The sequence below is a fragment of the Bombina bombina genome, chromosome 2, assembly GCF_027579735.1.
Source record: "Bombina bombina isolate aBomBom1 chromosome 2, aBomBom1.pri, whole genome shotgun sequence".
Taxonomy (NCBI): domain Eukaryota; kingdom Metazoa; phylum Chordata; class Amphibia; order Anura; family Bombinatoridae; genus Bombina; species Bombina bombina.
Window position 1 is genome coordinate 6279445 of NC_069500.1, and position 17994 is coordinate 6297438.

The 17994-nt window shown below is 49.1% G+C and overlaps 1 protein-coding gene across 1 annotated transcript in view; it reads right to left on the reverse strand.

Moving 5' to 3' along the window:
- The window catches only part of LOC128646832 (uncharacterized), a 355386-nt gene that overhangs the window by 131298 nt on the left and 206094 nt on the right, over positions 1–17994 (reverse strand). The window contains exons 11-12 of the mRNA XM_053699630.1: positions 6739–6873; positions 6493–6657 (exon numbers count right to left, since the gene is read on the reverse strand). Coding sequence (XP_053555605.1) covers positions 6493–6657; positions 6739–6873 — 300 coding nt within the window. The remainder of the gene's footprint in view (positions 1–6492; positions 6658–6738; positions 6874–17994) is intronic.

Genomic DNA, 17994 nt, shown 5'->3' on the forward strand with positions numbered 1-17994 from the left:
GATTCAATAATTTTAGATCCAGAACTGGTCTGAAGGAATTCTCCTTCTTTGGTACAATGAAGAGATTTGAATAAAACCCCATCCCCTGTTCCGGAACTGGAACTGGCATAATTACTCCAGCCAACTCTAGATCTGAAACACAATTCAGAAATGCTTGAGCTTTCACTGGATTTACTGGGACACGGGAAAGAAAAAATCTCTTTGCAGGAGGTCTCATCTTGAAACCAATTCTGTACCCTTCTGAAACAATGTTCTGAATCCAAAGATTGTGAACAGAATTGATCCAAATTTCTTTGAAAAAACGTAACCTGCCCCCTACCAGCTGAACTGGAATGAGGGCCGTACCTTCATGTGGACTTAGAAGCAGGCTTTGCCTTTCTAGCAGGCTTGGATTTATTCCAGACTGGAGATGGTTTCCAAACTGAAACTGCTCCTGAGGACGAAGGATCAGGCTTTTGTTCTTTGTTGAAACGAAAGGAACGAAAACGATTGTTAGCCCTGTTTTTACCTTTAGATTTTTTATCCTGTGGTAAAAAAGTTCCTTTCCCACCAGTAACAGTTGAAATAATAGAATCCAACTGAGAACCAAATAATTTGTTTCCCTGGAAAGAAATGGAAAGTAGAGTTGATTTAGAAGCCATATCAGCATTCCAAGTCTTAAGCCATAAAGCTCTTCTGGCTAAGATAGCCAGAGACATAAACCTAACATCAACTCTAATAATATCAAAAATGGCATCACAGATAAAATTATTAGTATGCTGGAGAAGAATAATAATATCATGAGAATCACGATTTGCTACTTGTTGCGCTAGGGTTTCCAACCAAAAAGTTGAAGCTGCAGCAACATCAGCCAATGATATAGCAGGTCTAAGAAGATTACCTGAACACAGATAAGCTTTTCTTAGAAAGGATTCAATTTTTCTATCTAAAGGATCCTTAAACGAGGTACCATCTGACGTAGGAATGGTAGTACGTTTAGCAAGGGTAGAAATAGCCCCATCAACTTTAGGGATTTTGTCCCAAAATTCTAACCTGTCAGGCGGAACAGGATATAATTGCTTAAAACGTTTAGAAGGAGTAAATGAATTACCCAATTTATCCCATTCTTTGGAAATCACTGCAGAAATAGCATTAGGAACAGGAAAAACTTCTGGAATAACCGCAGGAGCTTTAAAAACCTTATCCAAACGTATAGAATTAGTATCAAGAGGACTAGAATCCTCTATTTCTAAAGCAATTAGTACTTCTTTAAGTAAAGAGCGAATAAATTCCATCTTAAATAAATATGAAGATTTATCAGCATCAATCTCTGAGATAGAATCCTCTGAACCAGAAGAGTCCAAAGAATCAGAATGATGGTGTTCATTTAAAAATTCATCTGTAGAGAGAGAAGATTTAAAAGACTTTTTACGTTTACTAGAAGGAGAAATAACAGACAAAGCCTTCTTTATGGATTCAGAAACAAAATCTCTTATGTTATCAGGAACATTCTGCACCTTAGATGTTGAGGGAACTGCAACAGGCAATGGTACATTACTAAAGGAAATATTATCTGCTTTAACAAGTTTGTCATGACAATTATTACAAACAACAGCTGGAGGAATAGCTACCAAAAATTTACAGCAGATACACTTAGCTTTGGTAGATCCAGCAGGCAGTGATTTTCCTGTAGTATCTTCTGGCTCAGATGCAACGTGAGACATCTTGCAATATGTAAGAGAAAAAACAACATATAAAGCAAAATAGATCAAATTCCTTATAAGACAGTTTCAGGAATGGGAAAGAATGCCAAATATCAAGCTTCTAGCAACCAGAAGCAAATGAAAAATGAGACTGAAATAATGTGGAGACAAAAGCGACGCCCCAAATAAGACGCCCACATTATTTGGCGCCTAAATGCTTTTGGCGCCAAAAATGACGCCACATCCGGAACGCCGACATTTTTGGCGCAAAATAACGTCAAAAAATGACGTAACTTCCGGCGACACGTATGACGCCGGAAACGGAAAAGAATTTTTGCGCCAAAAAAGTCCGCGCCAAGAATGACGCAATAAAATGAAGCATTTTCAGCCCCCGCGAGCCTAACAGCCCACAGGGAAAAAAGTCAAATTTTTGAGGTAAGAAAAATATGATAATTCAATGCATAATCCCAAATATGAAACTGACTGTCTGAAAATAAGGAAAGTTGAACATTCTGAGTCAAGGCAAATAAATGTTTGAATACATATATTTAGAACTTTATAAATAAAGTGCCCAACCATAGCTTAGAGTGTCACAGAAAATAAGACTTACTTACCCCAGGACACTCATCTACATGTTTGTAGAAAGCCAAACCAGTACTGAAACGAGAATCAGTAGAGGAAATGGTAAATATAAGAGTATATCGTCGATCTGAAAAGGGAGGTAAGAGATGAATCTCTACGACCGATAACAGAGAACCTTATGAAATAGACCCCGTAGAAGGAGATCACTGCATTCAATAGGCAATACTCTCTTCACATCCCTCTGACATTCACTGCACGCTGAGAGGAAAACCGGGATCCAACTTGCTGCGGAGCGCATATCAACGTAGAATCTAGCACAAACTTACTTCACCACCTCCCTTGGAGGCAAAGTTTGTAAAACTGATTTGTGGGTGTGGTGAGGGGTGTATTTATAGGCATTTTAAGGTTTGGGAAACTTTGCCCCTCCTGGTAGGAATGTATATCCCATACGTCACTAGCTCATGGACTCTTGTTAATTACATGAAAGAAATTACAGCTAAACACAAACACCGCAGAAATGTAAAAAACTAGCCTTTGTCCTTAAGGGTAAGACAATTGAAAAATGGTCCGGTCATTAAGGGGTTAATTGTGATCACATTAAGAAGCCATCTGCACTATTGTTTGCCTTTCCTTTTTTGGCAGGTAAGGGACAACATTGCAAGCTGGAATTATTTGTTAACTACCGCCCAAGAAGATTTCTACATAATCAGCAGTTGGGATCCATATTGAGAGAGACTATAGCAAGATTCTTATTATCCAATTTGAATATTTATTTGGACTTTTAAGCATTTTATGTTATATCATCCGTTTTTTAACCCACTGTTGTTATATGGTCTCTTTTAATTAACATCTCGAGGCTCTTTGAGCAAGTCCCTTATATCTAGCTCAGCCACTCTGAGCCCTTTTAGATTTGTATTTTAGGGCTATCAATTTAGAGCCTGTGTTCAATTTTAATCCAATCACAAAGTTTTGCTACTATCAGTGTTTATAATAGATATTTGTTCACATCACATCACAGTTTGCAAGCAGAAACACATTTGAACACACGTTAAAGTTGTGCTGTTGTTTTTATTTGGTTCGATTTATGCTTTATGTTTGCATTAGTTGATTTGTCAAAAATTCACTTGTATATCGTTTTATTTTGAATTCATTGTTTATTTTGAAAATAAGGTTCAGACACCCCTGCAATATTTTTCTCACATTTTTTCACTTGTTAGGATTTACACCCTTTTTGGATAAACACATAGGCACAACCTCAGGTCTTATATTTTGAATTCAGGTTCTAGACATTCCTGTAACATTTTTTGTCCACCTGTTAGGAGTTACACAATTTTGGATAAACACATAGGCAAAACCCCAATTTGGAGCCACTTACATTTCACATCCACCGGTTTCAAGCAACCTGGAATCTATCCACCTGTGCATTGTAACCCATTGTTTTTATAAATAGAGTGTGCATAAGCGCTCCTAGCATTCACATATTAGAATTTAAGTTTTAAGCGATAGACATTATGTTAGATTTTTTTTTTATTTTTTATTTTTGTTGTTGTTGTTATTTATTGTTCTACAAGCATTTTTAAATTGTTCCTAGTGTTTCAATATATATTTTAAAGTGTAACATGGATCCATGACTAATTGTTGTATAATTTTAAATGTACCAACTTTTTTATCTTATGTATTAAATCATATTATTTCAACCTATTGTTACCTTTAGTATTTGACTATCTGCCCATAGACCCTGACTACGTTGTTTGGCGCTCTGATATCCAATCTTAAAATTGAATCCACCCTTGGCAACTAGGTGCCAATTTATTAGAGCTGGAGGTCTGTTGCGTTATAGTTGGCGCTTAGTTATCACCTTTCCACTCACACACAGTCAGACACAGATACAGAGGGTATAGGTCACACACAGGCAGACACAGATGCAGAGGGTATAGGTCACACACAGGCAGACACAGATGCAGAGGGTATAGGTCACACACAGGCAGACACAGATGCAGAGGGTATAGGTCACACACAGGCAGATACAGAGGGTATAGGTCACACACAGGCAGACACAAATACAGAGGGTATAGGTCACACACAGGCAGACACAGATACAGAGGGTATAGGTCACACACAGGAAGACACAGATACAGAGGGTATAGGTCACACACAGGAAGACACAGATGCAGAGGGTATAGGTCACACACAGACACAGATGCAGAGGGTATAGGACACACACAGTCAGACACAGATGCAGAGGGTATAGGTCACACACAGGCAGACACAGATAGAGAGGGTATAGGTCACACACAGGCAGACACAGATAGAGAGGGTATAGGTCACACACAGGCAGACACAGATGCAGAGGGTATAGGTCACACACAGGCAGACACAGATACAGAGGGTATAGGTCACACACAGGCAGACACAGATACAGAGGGTATAGGTCACACACAGACAGACACAGATACAGAGGGTATAGGTCACACACAGGCAGACACAGATGCAGAGGGTATAGGTCACACACAGACACAGATGCAGAGGGTATAGGTCACACACAGGCAGACACAGATACAGAGGGTATAGGTCACACACAGGAAGACAGATACAGAGGGTATAGGTCACACACAGGAAGACAGATACAGAGGGTATAGGTCACACACAGACAGACACAGAGGGCATAGGGTATAGGTCACACACAGGCAGACACAGATACAGAGGGTATAGGTCACACACAGTCAGACACAGATGCAGAGGGTATAGGTCACACACAGGCAGACACAGATACAGAGGGTATTGGTCACACACAGAGACACAGATGCAGAGGGTATAGGTCACACACAGACAGATACAGAGGGTATAGGTCACACACAGGAAGACAGACACAGAGGGTATAGGTCACACACAGGCAGACAGATACAGAGGGTATAGGTCACACACAGACAGATACAGAGGGTATAGGTCACACACAGACAGATACAGAGGGTATAGGTCACACACAGGCAGACACAGATACAGAGGGTATAGGTCACACACAGGCAGACACAGATACAGAGGGTATAGGTCACACACAGGAAGACAGACACAGAGGGTATAGGTCACACACAGGCAGACAGATACAGAGGGTATAGGTCACACACAGACAGATACAGAGGGTATAGGTCACACACAGACAGATACAGAGGGTATAGGTCACACACAGGCAGACACAGATACAGAGGGTATAGGTCACACACAGGCAGACACAGATACAGAGGGTATAGGTCACACACAGGAAGACAGATACAGAGGGTATAGGTCACACACAGACAGATACAGAGGGTATAGGTCACACACAGGAAGACAGACACAGAGGGTATAGGTCACACACAGACAGATACAGAGGGTATAGGTCACACACAGATACAGAGGGTATAGGTCACACACAGATACAGATACAGAGGGTATAGGTCACACACAGGCAGACAGATACAGAGGGTATAGGTCACACACAGACAGATACAGAGGGTATAGGTCACACACAGACACAGATGCAGAGGGTATAGGACACACACAGGCAGACACAGATACAGAGGGTATAGGTCACACACAGGCAGACACAGATACAGAGGGTATAGGTCACACACAGACAGACAGATACAGAGGGTATAGGTCACACACAGACACAGATACAGAGGGTATAGGTCACACACAGACACAGATGCAGAGGGTATAGGACACACACAGGCAGACACAGATACAGAGGGTATAGGTCACACACAGGCAGACACAGATACAGAGGGTATAGGTCACACACAGACAGACAGATACAGAGGGTATAGGTCACACACAGACACAGATACAGAGGGTATAGGTCACACACAGACACAGATGCAGAGGGTATAGGTCACACACAGACAGACACAGATACAGAGGGTATAGGTCACACACAGACAGACACAGAGGGCATAGGGTACTTGGGCAAGTACTGACACAAAAGGTGTGGGGTAAACAGGCAGCATCTGATAGAGAAGGCAATAGAAGTACACACATAAGGACACTCAGTCACCAGGATAAGAGCTACCTGTCAGATATGGACTGGAATTGTATTCAATAAGATGGGCACAGCAGTGGCACATGCATAGAGGTACAGACATAGTAACTTTCAGAGCCCTAAGTACATCAGACGGTACATAGGGGACCATTTATTTAACCACATGATACATTTACATGGTGCAATACCATGGCACAGAGGATATTTTACCTTCAGACAGTCTGGTTCTGCAAAATACGTGGTAGTTCCACAGCAAAGGGGCATCCACAGGTCAGAAAGCTGGGAGGCAACGTGGCACAGTGGCAGGTAGCTGACAACACGATCATTGGTGCCAAGGTCCAACATTTCACAGCATGCGCGGGAAGTCCATGTGAGCTGTGTGACAGTGTTTGGTATAAGGACGTGATACAAACAAAATGATTCTAGTCACTGAGGGCAACGCTTCATGGTCCTTACATTATCATGACTGAGCATCACACCTCTCCCTGCAACGTACATAACTGCACAGCACTGATTGGCCTTCTGGGCTGCACCAACATCATTCAGCTGAGAATCTGTCATCTCTGATCCAAAGCTTAAGAGCTCTGCCCACTGAACAAGAGATATGAAACTGGGTAAGGCAGAGAACCACAAAATCATCACTGAAGGCAACAAGTTGCATATTAGGGAACATGGTAATATTGAGAATAGAAAAAGGTAGTGAGGGAAGCACAATATGGCAGAGAGAGGGTAGAGAGCTAAGGTAGAGGGAGCAGAGAGAGGTTAGAGGGTAGAGAGCTAAGGCAGAGGGAGCAGAGAGAGGGTAGAGAGCTAAGGTAGAGGGAGCAGAGAGAGGTTAGAGAGCTAAGGTAGAGGGAGCAGAGAGAGGTTAGAGAGCTAAGGTAGAGGGAGCAGAGAGAGGTTAGAGGGTAGAGAGCTAAGGTAGAGGGAGCAGAGAGAGGTTAGAGAGCTAAGGTAGAGGGAGCAGAGAGAGGTTAGAGAGCTAAGGTAGAGGGAGCAGAGAGAGGTTAGAGAGCTAAGGTAGAGGGAGCAGAGAGAGGTTAGAGGGTAGAGAGCTAAGGTAGAGGGAGCAGAGAGGTTAGAGAGCTAAGGTAGAGGGAGCAGAGAGAGGTTAGAGAGCTAAGGTAGAGGGAGCAGAGAGAGGTTAGAGGGTAGAGAGCTAAGGTAGAGGGAGCAGAGAGAGGTTAGAGGGTAGAGAGCTAAGGCAGAGGGAGCAGAGAGAGGTTAGCGAGCTAAGGTAGAGGGAGCAGAGAGAGGTTAGAGGGTAGAGAGCTAAGGCAGAGGGAGCAGAGAGAGGTTAGAGAGCTAAGGTAGAGGGAGCAGAGAAAGGTTAGAGGGTAGAGAGCTAAGGCAGAGGAAGCAGAGAGAGGTTAGAGAGCTAAGGTAGAGGGAGCAGAGAAAGGTTAGAGGGTAGAGAGCTAAAGGTAGAGGGAGCAGAGAGAGGTTAGAGGATAGAGAGCTAAGGTAGAGGGAGCAGAGAGAGGTTAGAGGGTAGAGAGCTAAGGCAGAGGGAGCAGAGAGAGGTTAGAGAGCTAAGGTAGAGGGAGCAGAGAGAGGTTAGAGGGTAGAGAGCTAAGGCAGAGGGAGCAGAGAGAGGTTAGAGGATAGAGAGCTATGGCAGAGGGAGCAGAGAGTGGGTAGAGAGCTAAGGTAGAGGGAGCAGAGAGAGGTTAGAGAGCTAAGGCAGAGGAAGCAGAGAGAGGTTAGAGAGCTAAGGTAGAGGGAGCAGAGAGAGGTTAGAGGGTAGAGAGCTAAGGCAGAGGGAGCAGAGAGAGGTTAGAGAGCTAAGGTAGAGGGAGCAGAGAGAGGTTAGAGAGCTAAGGCAGAGGGAGCAGAGAGTGGGTAGAGAGCTAAGGTAGAGGGAGCAGAGAGAGGTTAGAGAGCTAAGGCAGAGGAAGCAGAGAGAGGTTAGAGAGCTAAGGTAGAGGGAGCAGAGAGAGGTTAGAGGGTAGAGAGCTAAGGCAGAGGGAGCAGAGAGAGGTTAGAGAGCTAAGGCAGAGGGAGCAGAGAGAGGGTAGAGAGCTAAGGCAGAGGGAGCAGAGAGAGGGTAGAGGGTAGAGAGCTAAGGCAGAGGGAGCAGAGAGAGGGTAGAGAGCTAAGGCAGAGTTAGCAGAGAGAGGTTAGAGAGCTAAGGCAGAGGGAGCAGAGAGAGGTTAGAGGGTAGAGAGCTAAGGCAGAGGGAGCAGAGAGCAGATAGAGGTGTAGCGAGCTAAGGTAGAGCGGGAGCAGAGAGAGGTTTGAGGGGTAAGAGAGCTTAAGGCAGGAGGGGAGCAGAGAGAGGGTAGAGAGCTAAGGTAGAGGGAGCAGAGAGAGGTTAGAGGGTAGAGTAGGTGCTAAGGAAGAGGGAGCAGAGAGAGGGATAGAGAGCTAAGGTAGAGGGAAGCAGAGAGAGGTTATAGGGTAGAGGAGAGCTAAGGCAGAGGGAAGCAGATAGAGGTTAGGAGGGTAGAGAGCTAAGGTAGAGGGAGCAGAGAGAGGTTAGAGGGTAGAGAGCTAAGGCAGAGGAGCAGAGAGGTTAGAGGGTAGAGCTAAGGCAGAGGGAGCAGAGAAGAGGGTAGAGGGTAGAGAGCTAAGGCAGAGGGAGCAGAGAGAGGTTAGAGGGTTAGAGAGCTAAGTCAGAGGGAGCAGAGAGAGGTTAGAGGGTAGAGAGCTAAGGTAGAGGGAGCAGAGAGAGGTTAGAGAGCTAAGGCAGAGGGAGCAGAGAGAGGTTAGAGGGTAGAGAGCTAAGGCAGAGGGAGCAGAGAGAGGTTAGAGGGTAGAGAGCTAAGGCAGAGGGAGCAGAGAGAGGTTAGAGGGTAGAGAGCTAAGGTAGAGGGAGCAGAGAGAGGTTAGAGGGTAGAGAGCTAAGGCAGAGGGAGCAGAGAGAGGTTAGAGGGTAGAGAGCTAAGGCAGAGGGAGCAGAGAGAGGTTAGAGGGTAGAGAGCTAAGGTAGAGGGAGCAGAGAGAGGTTAGAGGGTAGAGAGCCAAGGCAGAGGGAGCAGAGAGAGGTTAGAGGGTAGAGAGCTAAGGCAGAGGGAGCAGAGAGAGGGTAGAGAGCTAAGGTAGAGGGAGCAGAGAGAGGTTAGAGGGTAGAGAGCTAAGGCAGAGGGAGCAGAGAGAGGTTAGAGGGTAGAGAGCTAAGGTAGAGGGAGCAGAGAGAGGTTAGAGAGCTAAGGCAGAGGGAGCAGAGAGAGGTTAGAGAGCTAAGGCAGAGGGAGCAGAGAGAGGTTAGAGGGTAGAGAGCTAAGGCAGAGGAAGCAGAGAGAGGTTAGAGAGCTAAGGTAGAGGGAGCAGAGAGAGGTTAGAGAGCTAAGGCAGAGGGAGCAGAGAGAGGTTAGAGAGCTAAGGCAGAGGGAGCAGAGAGAGGTTAGAGGGTAGAGAGCTAAGGCAGAGGGAGCAGAGAGAGGTTAAAGGGTAGAGAGCTAAGGCAGAGGGAGCAGAGAGAGGTTAGAGAGCTCAGACAGAGGGAGCAGAGAGTGGGTAGAGAGCTAAGGTAGAGGGAGCAGAGAGAGGTTAGAGAGCTAAGGTAGAGGGAGCAGAGAGAGGTTAGAGGGTAGAGAGCTAAGGCAGAGGGAGCAGAGAGTGGGTAGAGAGCTAAGGCAGAGGGAGCAGAGAGAGGTTAGAGAGCGAAGGCAGAGGGAGCAGAGAGAGGTTAGAGAGCTAAGGCAGAGGGAGCAGAGAGAGGTTAGAGGGTAGAGAGCTAAGGCAGAGGGAGCAGAGAGAGGGTAGAGAGCTAAGGCAGAGGGAGCAGAGAGAGGTTAGAGGGTAGAGAGCTAAGGCAGAGGGAGCAGAGAGAGGTTAGAGGGTAGAGAGCTAAGGCAGAGGGAGCAGAGTGAGGTTAGAGGGTAGAGAGCTAAGGCAGAGGGAGCAGAGAGAGGTTAGAGGGTAGAGAGCTAAGGCAGAGGGAGCAGAGAGAGGTTAGAGGGTAGAGAGCTAAGGCAGAGGGAGCAGAGAGCTAAGGTAGAGGGAGCAGAGAGAGGTTAGAGAGCTAAGGCAGAGGGAGCAGAGAGAGGTTAGAGGGTAGAGAGCTAAGGCAGAGGGAGCAGAGAGAGGTTAGAGAGCTAAGGCAGAGGGAGCAGAGAGAGGTTAGAGGGTAGAGAGCTAAGGCAGAGGAAGCAGAGAGAGGTTAGAGAGCTAAGGTAGAGGGAGCAGAGAGAGGTTAGAGAGCTAAGGCAGAGGGAGCAGAGAGAGGTTAGAGGGTAGAGAGCTAAGGCAGAGGGAGCAGAGAGAGGTTAAAGGGTAGAGAGCTAAGGCAGAGGGAGCAGAGAGAGGTTAGAGAGCTCAGACAGAGGGAGCAGAGAGTGGGTAGAGAGCTAAGGCAGAGGGAGCAGAGAGAGGTTAGAGAGCTAAGGTAGAGGGAGCAGAGAGAGGTTAGAGGGTAGAGAGCTAAGGCAGAGGGAGCAGAGAGTGGGTAGAGAGCTAAGGCAGAGGGAGCAGAGAGAGGTTAGAGAGCTAAGGCAGAGGGAGCAGAGAGAGGTTAGAGGGTAGAGAGCTAAGGTAGAGGGAGCAGAGAGAGGTTAGAGGGTAGAGAGCCAAGGCAGAGGGAGCAGAGAGAGGTTAGAGGGTAGAGAGCTAAGGCAGAGGGAGCAGAGAGAGGGTAGAGAGCTAAGGTAGAGGGAGCAGAGAGAGGTTAGAGGGTAGAGAGCTAAGGCAGAGGGAGCAGAGAGAGGTTAGAGAGCTAAGGCAGAGGGAGCAGAGAGAGGTTAGAGGGTAGAAAGCTAAGGCAGAGGGAGCAGAGAGAGGGTAGAGGGTAGAGAGCTAAGGCAGAGGGAGCAGAGAGAGGTTAGAGGGTAGAGAGCTAAGGCAGAGGGAGCAGAGAGAGGTTAGAGGGTAGAGAGCTAAGGCAGAGGGAGCAGAGAGAGGGTAGAGAGCTAAGGTAGAGGGAGCAGAGAGAGGTTAGAGAGCTAAGGTAGAGGGAGCAGAGAGGTTAGAGAGCAGAGAGCTAAGGCAGAGGGAGCAGAGAGTGGGTAGAGAGCTAAGGTAGAGGGAGCAGAGAGAGGTTAGAGAGCTAAGGCAGAGGGAGCAGAGAGGGGTTAGAGAGCTAAGGCAGAGGGAGCAGAGAGAGGATAGAGGGTAGAGAGCTAAGGCAGAGGGAGCAGAGAGAGGTTAGAGGGTAGAGAGCTAAGGCAGAGGGAGCAGAGAGAGGTTAGAGGGTAGAGAGCTAAGGCAGAGGGAGCAGAGAGAGGTTAGAGAGCTAAGGCAGAGGGAGCAGAGAGGTTAGAGGGTAGAGAGCTAAGGCAGACGGAGCAGAGAGAGGTTAGAGGGTAGAGAGCTAAGGCAGAGGGAGCAGAGAGAGGGTAGAGGGTAGAGAGCTAAGGCAGAGGGAGCAGAGAGAGGTTAGAGGGTAGAGAGCTAAGGCAGAGGGAGCAGAGAGAGGTTAGAGGGTAGAGAGCTAAGGTAGAGGGAGCAGAGAGAGGTTAGAGGGTAGAGAGCTAAGGCAGAGGGAGCAGAGAGAGGTTAGAGGGTAGAGAGCTAAGGTAGAGGGAGTAGAGAGAAGTTAGAGGGTAGAGAGCTAAGGCAGAGGGAGCAGAGAGAGGTTAGAGGGTAGAGAGCTAAGGCAGAGGGAGCAGAGAGAGGTTAGCGAGCTAAGGTAGAGGGAGCAGAGAGAGGTTAGAGGGTAGAGAGCTAAGGCAGAGGGAGCAGAGAGAGGTTAGAGGGTAGAGAGCTAAGGCAGAGGGAGCAGAGAGAGGGTAGAGAGCTAAGGTAGAGGGAGCAGAGAGAGGTTAGAGGGTAGAGAGCTAAGGCAGAGGGAGCAGAGAGAGGTTAGAGAGCTAAGGTAGAGGGAGCAGAGAGAGGTTATAGGGTAGAGAGCTAAGGTAGAGGGAGCAGAGAGAGGTTAGAGGGTAGAGAGCTAAGGCAGAGGGAGCAGAGAGGTTAGAGGGTAGAGAGCTAAGGTAGAGGAAGCAGAGAGGTTAGAGAGCTAAGGCAGAGGGAGCAGAGAGAGGGTAGAGAGCTAAGGCAGAGGGAGCAGAGAGAGGTTAGAGGGTAGAGAGCTAAGGCAGAGGGAGCAGAGAGAGGGTAGAGGGTAGAGAGCTAAGGCAGAGGGAGCAGAGAGAGGTTAGAGGGTAGAGAGCTAAGGTAGAGGGAGCAGAGAGAGGTTAGAGGGTAGAGAGCTAAGGCAGAGGGAGCAGAGAGAGGTTAGAGGGTAGAGAGCTAAGGCAGAGGGAGCAGAGAGAGGTTAGAGGGTAGAGAGCTAAGGTAGAGGGAGCAGAGAGAGGTTAGAGGGTAGAGAGCCAAGGCAGAGGGAGCAGAGAGAGGTTAGAGGGTAGAGAGCTAAGGCAGAGGGAGCAGAGAGAGGGTAGAGAGCTAAGGCAGAGGGAGCAGAGAGAGGTTAGAGGGTAGAGAGCTAAGGCAGAGGGAACAGAGAGAGGTTAGAGGGTAGAGAGCTAAGGTAGAGGGAGCAGAGAGAGGTTAGAGGGTAGAGAGCTAAGGTAGAGGGAGCAGAGAGAGGTTAGAGGGTAGAGAGCTAAGGCAGAGGGAGCAGAGAGAGGTTAGAGGGTAGAGAGCTAAGGTAGAGGGAGCAGAGAGAGGTTAGAGGGTAGAGAGCTAAGGCAGAGGGAGCAGAGAGAGGGTAGAGAGCTAAGGCAGAGGGAGCAGAGAGAGGTTAGAGGGTAGAGAGCTAAGGTAGAGGGAGCAGAGAGAGGTTAGAGGGTAGAGAGCTAAGGTAGAGGGAGCAGAGAGAGGTTAGAGGGTAGAGAGCTAAGGCAGAGGGAGAAGAGAGAGGTTAGAGGGTAGAGAGCTAAGGCAGAGGGAGCAGAGAGAGGTTAGAGGGTAGAGAGCTAAGGTAGAGGGAGCAGAGATAGGTTAGAGAGCTAAGGCAGAGGGAGCAGAGAGAGGTTAGAGGGTAGAGAGCTAAGGCAGAGGGAGCAGAGAGAGGTTAGAGAGCTAAGGCAGAGGGAGCAGAGAGAGGTTAGAGGGTAGAGTGCTAAGGCAGAGGGAGCAGAGAGAGGTTAAAGGGTAGAGAGCTAAGGTAGAGTGAGCAGAGAGAGGTTAGAGAGCTAAGGCAGAGGGAGCAGAGAGAGGTTAGAGGGTAGAGAGCTAAGGCAGAGGGAGCAGAGAGAGGTTAAAGGGTAGAGAGCTAAGGCAGAGGGAGCAGAGAGAGGTTAGAGAGCTAAGGCAGAGGGAGCAGAGAGAGGTTAGAGGGTAGAGAGCTAAGACAGAGGGAGCAGAGAGTGGGTAGAGAGCTAAGGTAGAGGGAGCAGAGAGAGGTTAGAGAGCTAAGGTAGAGGGAGCAGAGAGAGGTTAGAGAGCTAAGGTAGAGGGAGCAGAGAGAGGTTAGAGGGTAGAGAGCTAAGGCAGAGGGAGCAGAGAGTGGGTAGAGAGCTAAGGTAGAGGGAGCAGAGAGAGGTTAGAGAGCTAAGGCAGAGGGAGCAGAGAGAGGTTAGAGAGCTAAGGCAGAGGGAGCAGAGAGAGGTTAGAGGGTAGAAAGCTAAGGCAGAGGGAGCAGAGAGGGTAGGGGTAGAGAGCTAAGGCAGAGGGAGCAGAGAGAGGTTAGAGGGTAGAGTAAGGCAGAGGGAGCAGAGAGAGGTTAGAGGGTAGAGAGCTAAGGCAGAGGGAGCAGAGAGGGGTAGAGAGCTAAGGTAGAGGGAGCAGAGAGAGGTTAGAGAGCTAAGGTAGAGGGAGCAGAGAGGTTAGAGAGCAGAGAGCTAAGGCAGAGGGAGCAGAGAGAGGGTAGAGAGCTAAGGTAGAGGGAGCAGAGAGAGGTTAGAGAGCTAAGGCAGAGGGAGCAGAGAGAGGTTAGAGAGCTAAGGCAGAGGGAGCAGAGAGAGGATAGAGGTAGAGAGCTAAGGCAGCGGGAGCAGCGAGTGTGTAGAGGGTAGAGAGCTAAAGGCAGAGGGAGCAGAGAGTGGTTAGAGGGTACGAGGAGCTAAGGCAGAGGGAGCAGAGAGAGGTTCGAGGTAGAGTGCTAAGGCAGAGGGAGCAGAGAGAGAGGATTAGAGAGCTAAGGCAAGAGGGAGCAGAGAGCGGTTGAGAGGGTAGAGAGCTAAGGCAGAGGGAGCAGAGAGAGGTTAGAGGGTGAGAGCTAGGCAGAGGATGCCGAGTGAGGTTAGAGGTAGAGAGTAAAGGCAGAGGGAGCAGAGGAGAGGTTAGAGGGTAGTGAGCTAAGGCAGAGGGAGCAGAGAGCGGTTAGAGGGTAGGAGCTAAGGCAGAGGGCGCAGAGAGAGGTTAGAGGGTAGAGAGCTAGGAGAGGGAACACGAGAGAGGTTAGAGGGGATGAGAGCCTAAGGCAGAGGGAGCAGAGAGTGTTAGAGAGCTAGCTAGAGGGAGCAGGAGAGAGGTTAGAGAGCTAAGGCAGAGGGAGCAGAGAGAGGTTAGAGGGTTAGAGAACTAAGGCAGAGGGAGCAGAGAGAGGTTAGAGGTTAGAGAGATAAGGCAGAGGGAAGCAGAGAGAGGTTAGAGGGTAGAGAGCTAAGGCAAGAGGGAGCAGAGGAAGGTTAGAGGGTAGAGAGAAGGTAGAGGGAGCAGGAGAGGTTAGAGGGTAGAGAGCTAAGGCAGAGGGAGCAGAGAGAGGGTAGAGAGCTAAGGCAGAGGGAGCAGAGAGAGGTTAGAGGGTAGAGAGCTAAGGTAGAGGGAGCAGAGAGAGGTTAGAGGGTAGAGAGCTAAGGTAAGAGGGAGCAGAGAGAGGTTAGAGGATAGAGAGCTAAGGCAGAGGGAAGCAGAGAGAGGTTAGAGGGTAGAGAGCTAAGGCAGAGGGAGCAGAGAGAGGCTTAGAGCGGTAGAGAGCTAAGGTAGAGGGAGCAGAGAGAGGTTAGAGAGCCTAAGGCAGAGGGAGCAGCGAGAGGTTAGAGGGTAGAGAGCTAAAGGCAGAGGGAGCAGAAGAGAGGTTAGAGAGCTAGGAAGAGGAGCAGAGAGGTAGAGACTAGCAGGGAGCAGAGAGGTTAAGGTAGAGAGCTAGAGGCAGAGGAGCAGAGAGGAGGTTAGATGGAAAGAGCTAAGGCAGAGGGAGCAGAGAGAGGTTAGAGGGTAAGAAGCTACAGGCAGAGGGAGCAGAGAGAGGTTAGAGGTAGAGAGATAAGGCAGAGGGAGCAGATAGAGGTTAGAGGTAGAGAGCTAAGGCAGAGGGTCAGAGAGAGGTTTAGAGAGCGAAGGCAAGGGAGCAGAGTGAGGTTAGAGAGCTAAGGCAGAGGGAGCCAGAGAGAGGTGAGAGAGTCCTAAGGCAGAGGGAAGCAGAGAGAGGTTAGAGTGTAGAGAGCTATGGCAGAGGAGCAGAGAGAGGTTAGAGGTTAGAGAGCTAAGGCAGAGGGAGTCAGAGAGAGGTTAGAGGGTAGAGGAGCTAAGGCGAGAGGGTAGCAGATGAGAGGTGTAGAGTGGTATGAGAGCTTAAGGTAGAGGGAGCAGAGAGAGGTTAGAGGGGGTTTATAGAGAGCTAAGGCAGAGGGAGGCAGAGAAGAGGGTAGAGCGCTAAAGGCAGAGGGAAGAGCAGAGAGAGGTTAGAGGGGTAGAGAGCTAAGGGTATGAGGTGCAGAGAGAGGTTAGAGGGTAGAGAGCTAGGTAGAGGGAGCAGAGAGAGGTTAGAGGGTAGAGAGCTAAGGCAGAGGGAGCAGAGAGAGGTTAGAGGGTAGAGTAGAGAGCTAAGCAGAGGGAGCAGAGAGTGGTTAGAGGGTTAGTGAGCTAAGGTAGAGGGAGCAGAGAGAGGTTAGAGTAGCTAAGGCAGAGGGAGCAGAGAGAGGTTAGAGGGTTAGAGAGCTAAGGGCAGAGGGAGCAGAGAGGAGGTTAGAGAGCCTTAACGGCAGAGGGAGCAGAGAGAGGTTAGAGGGTAGAGAAGCTAAGGTAGAGGGAGCAGAGAGAGGTTAGAGAGCTAGGCTCAGAGGGAGCAGAGTGAGGTTTAGAGGGTAGAGAGCTAGGCAGAGTGAGCAGAGAGAGGTTAGAGAGCTAAGGCAGAGAGGAGCAGAGAGAGGTTAGAGGGTAGAGAGCTAAGGCAGAGGGAGCAGAGAGAGGTTAGAGGGTAGAGAGCCAAGGCAGAGGGAGCAGAGAGAGGTTAAAGGGTAGAAAGCTAAGGCAGAGGGAGCAGAGAGAGGTTAGAGAGCTAAGGCAGAGGGAGCAGAGAGAGGTTAGAGGGTAGAGAGCTAAGACAGAGGGAGCAGAGAGTGGGTAGAGAGCTAAGGTAGAGGAGCAGAGAGAGGTTAGAGAGCTAGGTAGAGGAGCAGAGAGAGGTTAGAGAGCTAAGGTAGAGGGAGCAGAGAGAGGTTAGAGAGCTAAGGTAGAGGGAGCAGAGAGAGGTTAGAGGGTAGAGAGCTAAGGCAGAGGGAGCAGAGAGAGTGGGTAGAGAGCTAAGGTAGAGGGAGCAGAGAGAGGTTAGAGAGCTAAGGCAGAGGGAGCAGAGAGAGGTTAGAGAGCTAAGGCAGAGGGAGCAGAGAGAGGTTAGAGGGTAGAAAGCTAAGGCAGAGGGAGCAGAGAGAGGGTAGAGGGTAGAGAGCTAAGGCAGAGGGAGCAGAGAGAGGTTAGAGGGTAGAGAGCTAAGGCAGAGGGAGCAGAGAGAGGTTAGAGGGTAGAGAGCTAAGGCAGAGGGAGCAGAGAGAGGTTAGAGAGCTAAGGTAGAGGGAGCAGAGAGAGGTTAGAGAGCTAAGGTAGAGGGAGCAGAGAGAGGTTAGAGAGCAGAGAGCTAAGGCAGAGGGAGCAGAGAGTGGGTAGAGAGCTAAGGTAGAGGGAGCAGAGAGGTTAGAGAGCAGAGAGCTAAGGCAGAGGGAGCAGAGAGAGGTTAGAGAGCTAAGGCAGAGGGAGCAGAGAGAGGATAGAGGGTAGAGAGCTAAGGCAGAGGGAGCAGAGAGAGGTTAGAGAGCTAAGGCAGAGGGAGCAGAGAGAGGTTAGAGGGTAGAGAGCTAAGGCAGAGGGAGCAGAGAGAGGTTAGAGGGTAGAGAGCTAAGGCAGAGGGAGCAGAGAGAGGGTAGAGAGCTAAGGTAGAGGGAGCAGAGAGAGGTTAGAGAGCTAAGGCAGAGGGAGCAGAGAGAGGTTAGAGGGTAGAGAGCTAAGGCAGAGGGAGCAGAGAGAGGTTAGAGGGTAGAGAGCTAAGGCAGAGGGAGCAGAGAGAGGTTAGAGGGTAGAGAGCTAAGGCAGAGGGAGCAGAGAGAGGTTAGAGGGTAGAGAGCTAAGGCAGAGGGAGCAGAGAGAGGTTAGAGGGTAGAGAGCTAAGGCAGAGGGAGCAGAGAGAGGTTAGAGAGCTAAGGCAGAGGGAGCAGAGAGAGGTTAGAGGGTAGAAAGCTAAGGCAGAGGGAGCAGAGAGAGGGTAGAGGGTAGAGAGCTAAGGCAGAGGGAGCAGAGAGAGGTTAGAGGGTAGAGAGCTAAGGCAGAGGGAGCAGAGAGAGGTTAGAGGGTAGAGAGCTAAGGCAGAGGGAGCAGAGAGAGGGTAGAGAGCTAAGGTAGAGGGAGCAGAGAGAGGTTAGAGAGCTAAGGTAGAGGGAGCAGAGAGGTTAGAGAGCAGAGAGCTAAGGCAGAGGGAGCAGAGAGTGGGTAGAGAGCTAAGGTAGAGGGAGCAGAGAGAGGTTAGAGAGCTAAGGCAGAGGGAGCAGAGAGAGGTTAGAGAGCTAAGGCAGAGGGAGCAGAGAGAGGATAGAGGGTAGAGAGCTAAGGCAGAGGGAGCAGAGAGAGTGTAGAGGGTAGAGAGCTAAGGCAGAGGGAGCAGAGAGAGGTTAGAGGGTAGAGAGCTAAGGCAGAGGGAGCAGAGAGAGGTTAGAGGGTAGAGAGCTAAGGCAGAGGGAGCAGAGAGAGGGTAGAGAGCTAAGGTAGAGGGAGCAG